The sequence below is a fragment of the Humulus lupulus genome, chromosome 2, assembly GCF_963169125.1.
Source record: "Humulus lupulus chromosome 2, drHumLupu1.1, whole genome shotgun sequence".
Taxonomy (NCBI): Eukaryota; Viridiplantae; Streptophyta; class Magnoliopsida; order Rosales; family Cannabaceae; genus Humulus; species Humulus lupulus.
This window is the reverse complement of record NC_084794.1, coordinates 29,562,716-29,568,699: the sequence shown is the minus strand read 5'-3', so window position 1 is coordinate 29,568,699 and position 5,984 is coordinate 29,562,716. Positions and strand designations below refer to the sequence as shown.

Here is a 5,984-nt window from a genome sequence, read left to right as displayed (position 1 = left end):
AGCACCCATGAGCCAAGGCCCAGCAAGAAAACACAATAAGACATGATATAATATCAACAACGATCATAATAACCATTCAGGACTATCAGTCCAAATAGATAGGTGACAATAGCCAAAAGTCACAATAATGAGCATCACTCCCTCTAGCCATGTGACGATAGGGACACCAGGGCTTAACGGGTAAGTGATTCTTTCATAAGTTTGTTCAGGACAGGTGCATGGTGATTGGTCACCAACATAACCTTCCTCTCGACTCTAGAGTCGAAGCTATGGACAACGTCCCCTAGCCATGTGACAAACGGTCACCGGGGTCATACACCTTGGCTATAGTCATCTGGTCATAGACCAGGCAAGCGCTTATAAGTTCTTCGACCTTAGGGTCGGTCCCGCATTAATGCCATAGAGCCATTCAATGCGTGATCATCGACTTTAGAGTCGGTCCCTGACTAGTCAGTGTCATAAACAGGTAATCAGCGTTCATTAGCATTTAATATGCAATCCACGTCCACATATATCAACCAACATGCCTCAATATCAAACCATGCATGTCATATACCTATACAGGGTGCAATTGTATTCATACACTGTTTTCTTACCTCTGGTTCGAGTGAGAATTATTATACGAACGACCCTTGAGAACGATCAACCTTTAAATTCCTTGACGGTCACCTGGTCATAACCAAATTTTAGGATTCATTAATAAAAATGATAACTGAGGGTTCCTAAACCAAATCCCAGCCCCCGAGACATCAAATACTACCCAACCGGGTACTAGGTCCAACCCTGAGGCCTAAGGTTTGAATCCCCAAATTAAAAACCACATTTTGGCAAAATTGACCTAAAGGGCCGCGACCCTCCCCTGATGCGCCGCGGCGCGCCCTCAAACAGAGAGGGCTCCCCTCTGCCAAACTCCAAGGGCCGCGGCGCACCACAGCCGCGCCGCGGCGCCCAGCCCAGACCAGGAACCGACCATACACGAACCCAGTTTTTCCCCTGTGCTCCTTCCTCTCAAACCAGCCCCTCAAACCATCTCTAAACCTCCTCCAAACATATAATTAAACCCCCAAATAACACCCTTAGCTCACTATCATCAGATCCCAATCAAACCAACACTAAAGCCCCATTTGATTCTCACTTCCCACATTAAAATCATGAACTGAAAACCAAAAGTAAAACAGAGCACCAGCTGTGATAAATGACCAAAACTCACCTTGAAACCTGTTTTGAACCTCCCACACAAGCTAAATCAAGTGCACCAACCTAGCCTTTAAGTTTCCCTTGGTTGAATCCACACCTAGAGCTCAAAACCTCAAAGGAGATAATGGAGGAAGTTGTGTACGGGAGGGATAAGGAAGTGTCTCTGTTTTTCTCTGTTTAAATCTACCACCTTCTACAACCACTTAAGTCACATATATCCACCCCTAAAATGACCAAATTTCCCTTGTGTCATCTAAAGCTTCTCAAGCTATTCTAGGGGTAAAGTTGGTAGTTCTCGCTTAACCCGTTAATCATAATTAACGCTTCCTAATTCCCGCTAATCTCAATATCCTCAAACACCAATAATTCATATCCCATTACCCTAAAATCCCCGGTAACGCTATAATCATTAATATCACCCCGAGACTCACCCCGAGCCCCGAGCTCAAACCTGTTATGACCAAACCGATAAATCATACTTAAAGATCGTCTCATGTCGAAATACTCGAACCAATCCACATTATAATGTGGTCTCACAATATATCATTAACACGCAAACAAATATTCAATTATACCCTCAACGGGCAAAATTACCAAAACACCCCTGTAAATAAATGTGGACTCACATGCATGCATTTAACATCATATTATAATATAATTCTCATAAACATGCATAAACACATTTAATGGCATAATTAAACAGTTATGGCCCTCCCGGCCTACTAATCCAGCCATTAACTATAATAGGGAATCCGGGGTATTATAGAAACCATCACCCGACTACCAATGAGGGTGAAAAGGATAACACTATGTGTCTAAATGCTCGAAGCAAAGCATGGTCAAGTAGCAAGTGACCATGGATTTTAAACCCATGATCACTTGGGGGCATATAGTACATACCGATCGGGGTATATACAAGCAATGAGGGCGTGACCTTAAGTAATGAGCAAGCTCAAGCTTTTCTAGGACATATGTTCAACATATGTTCCGAAAATGCAAAAAACAAAAACAAAAAAAGCATTGGTAGGGAGGCTCCTAGCCAAGTCCCTTATAGGGTGGTTGGCCAGATCATCCACCCTATAGGGTAGTCGGCCTATCACCCATAGGGTGGTCGACCTGTTTTGTTCATGGTACTTGGTGAAGTATCATACTACTCACATTACCATGGTTGTTAGCATGAAAAACGTAAAGGAGTAAGGTTAGTATGGCACGTAAAATACATGTGTTCAAAATATACTGATACCTGAACCAATGAGGGTTGTGAGTTGATATAATTAGTAAGCATTGGAAATAAAAAATTGTAATCAATACACTGGGTACTCATAACAAAAAAGCATAAAGGCATAAAATGTCATATGAAAAATTTTCAAGTACAAGGTGTCCCACCAATGGCAAGGGAGGAAAGATAGAGTAAAAGACCAAAAGAAGACTAACTAGGGCGAGGAGTACCATCTGAAAGACCACCCTGAGCCTCAACAGCCTCATGAGCCAGACACTTCCTAAGCTCCTTCGCTTGCGTCTTCTCAGGAAGGAAATCCAAGTTCAGATCTTTGTTGGACTTCCAGATCAAGTAGAAGCAAGAGAAAGTTGCCTCTGAATACTCCTCTCGAGCCCTGTCCAGAGCAGCTTTGACCTCTTGCTCCTTCTCGACAAGAGAATCCTTCTGCAATTGGTCCATGTCAGCAATCTGCTTCTCTTTCTTAGGTTCAGACTGTTGGAACTAAACAACAAGTTTCCCCTCCATATGGGTTATCCTGAGAGTCCACTCGATCACTTCCTGTTGTTTGAGCTCCATGGTACTATGGAGGGTGTTGATCTCTTCATCCTTTGAAGCAATGTCAGCATCCCTAGAGCCAAGAATGCGCCTAAGGTCTAGCACCTCTCGGTGGACAGCTTCAAGCTCAAAATGAAGGTTGAAGAGCGTAGAAGTATACTCCATAGACCTATCACGGACATGAGAGACCAACATCAGTGCCTACAAAAAAACATACAAGTGTTAGATAAACGTCAGAACACGAGCTAACGAGACAAGAAGAAGACTATAAAGGACTCACACTCTGAATGTCTAGGAGTGACTTTATTAGAATGGTGCTCAAGTCCTCATTCTTAATCCCATTAAAAGTTGTTGTCGTTTGCTCCAGATGAGATGCTCAGTCCATGAGAGCACGTAAGTTCCGTATAGCCGACTGATGTGGCTCAGATAAAGGAGCAGGCGCCGAACAAGAAGCCCCCGCATCAGTGAAAATGGGAGGAACTGGTGTAGAAAAAGATGGCTTTACCTCTGCGACAGGACTAGACGCCAAAAGAATTGAACTAGACTCCAAAGGAGTCGGAGGAGACACCTAAGGAGGAACGTCCATTACCGACTCAACCTCAACCCTGACCCTTTTTGCCACTCGAATAGAAGGACTGGCCTCAGTGTGAGTCGACCTTTACTGGGTATGAACAAAACCAAACATGTCTGAGCCTATAAAAGAAGATCGGATGTTAGAAGGATATTAAGCACAGATGAATCATAAAATAAAAGTGATAATTAAAGTGTCGAACCTTCTAAATGAGATTCGGATTCGAACGTCGTCTCATCAAACGTCGTCTCATCAAAGTCGTCCGAAACAAGCAATGAGTACGTGACATATGCATTATAATGACCTCCAACTTTATGTAATTAGACTTTACGAAAATATTATTTATGACTATCTACTTTTTGTATTTTGACTTCAACATAACAGAATATTGATATACTTTATGAACTACTAATTTATATATTTTGACTTTGGGAGAACATTATATGTATATATTTAATGATATTTAAGTTTAATTAGTGATATAATTTTTGTTTCAATAAAAAACATTAAACAAATATATAATAATTATAACAAAAAAAAATGTAAAATAAGAAAATAAAAAATACCAGGAAAAAAGTCATCGCTAAAAGACCATGCACCATAGGGAAAATGAAACCATTTAGCGACAAAATTTTATGGCCTCTAGCGACCACATTTATCGTCGCTGGAACTTCAAGCGACGACTAATAGCAAATCGTCACTGTTCAGAACCAACTAGCGACCAGCCTCCAACGATAACATCTAGCAATGAATGTGTCATTGCTACAGAGTCTCTAGCGATGATAACAAGACTAATAGTGACGAAAAATGTTGTCGCTAATACCTTTATTGCTGTAGTGAAAGACCATACTCCTTTCAATGAGTTTCATTGTGTTTTGTAAGAAATGGTCTACCACATGCAAACAGGTGTGCTAATAATGCAACTTATATTTTGGCCAAATTTGCTCTAATAGTGGATACTTAATATGTTTGATTGGAGGATATGTTCCACCTCCAATTATGTTTGATATATTTCATGATTTAAATAATTAATATAGCTATTTTTCAAAAAATAAAAATAAATTAAATTAAATATCTAAAATCAATTATAATATTAATTTTGGTATCCATTCTAAAACAAAACATTATCATTAAAAAATTTGAAAAGAAAAAAATATTAAGTATGGTAAACAGAACCAAACAAATCAACCTTCAAACTTACTTAATTAAATTATAGACTTGTATTCTCCACTCCACTCATGCACTCTCTCTTCATGCCAAATCATCGAATATCAAAGAGACAAAACAATGATAATAAATATTTATATAAAGACTTCTGAATAACTTCAACATGAACTCTAATATAGTTTTCAAACAATTTTAATTTAATAGAGAAACCTAATCTAATTAGTGAATGATCCAGTCCACATTAAATAAATATAGTCATTCTATACCACATTAATACAAGTAATTCGACTTAGCTATAAATGGTAATCAACAATCTCTTTATAAACCCATCTTAAACCTCTCTCCACCTCCAAATTAATCTAAGCTACTTTAGTCTTTCTCAAATCCCAAAACCCTCAATTAACCATGAAATCTGATTCTGAACCAGTTAATACTACTTCCAGGCGCCGCCGAGGCCTCATAATCTGCTGCAGCGTGACAGCGGTGGTCTTGATCATGATCACCGCAGTGTTAACCGCCTTGTGCTTCACCATCTTCAAGCCGAGAGAGCCTGAAATCACTGCCAATTTCGCCGGCCTTGAAGACATTGACTACTCTTTCTCTTCGAATTTAACATTGAACGCTACAATAGATATGATCATAACAATCGATAATCGAAAGAACTACGGAAGCTTTAAGTTCAAGAACGCAACGGCCTACGTTTACTACCATGGAGACGTTGTTGCTGAAGCTCAAATAGAGCATAACCTCGTCCCTGCACGTGGCAAAGTTAATATGACTTCTTCGGCAGATTTTATGATCAGCAAGGTAATATTGAATCCGAATTTTGTGGCCGACGTCATCTCTGGGAGCTTGCATTTGACGTCGACATCTAGTTTGCATGGGAAAGTGATTTTGTTTAAGATTCTTAAGATGCATGCTAAGGCTTTTAGCTCTTGCGATATCTCTTTTAATGTTACTGGTAGGGATGTTCAAACTATATGCAAGTCAAAAATCAAGTTGTAGTTTGAGATATTATTGCTTGCTTTTTTTGTAATCGTACGGGTGTAATAGATATTGTTTTTTTTTTGTCCATAGACGTGTATTTAGTCTTCATATTGAATTAGTATATTTTTGTATTTATTTTTTGCGAGAACACTGACAATAAATTTCAATGAATTAAATATGAAGATAATAGAACATTGTAATAATTAACACCATAGCTCATTTCATTAAAAGGAGAATTAATTTAGAAAATAACACCAATGAAAAAATAGTACCATATATATATATATT

At 39.0% G+C, this 5,984-nt stretch overlaps 1 protein-coding gene across 1 annotated transcript; it reads left to right on the top strand.

Moving 5' to 3' along the window:
• Positions 1–5,114: 5,114 nt before the first annotated feature.
• Positions 5,115–5,714, top strand: LOC133814088 (uncharacterized). Its single transcript, XM_062247093.1, has one exon. The coding sequence runs from the start codon at positions 5,115–5,117 to the stop codon at positions 5,712–5,714; it is 600 nt and encodes a 199-aa protein (XP_062103077.1).
• The last annotated feature ends 270 nt before the right edge of the window (positions 5,715–5,984 follow it).

What these genes read in the sequence shown, in the direction of transcription:
- LOC133814088 (XM_062247093.1), top strand. Translation starts at nt 5,115, where the DNA reads ATGAAATCTGATTCTGAACCAGTTAATACTACTTCCAGGCGCCGCCGA.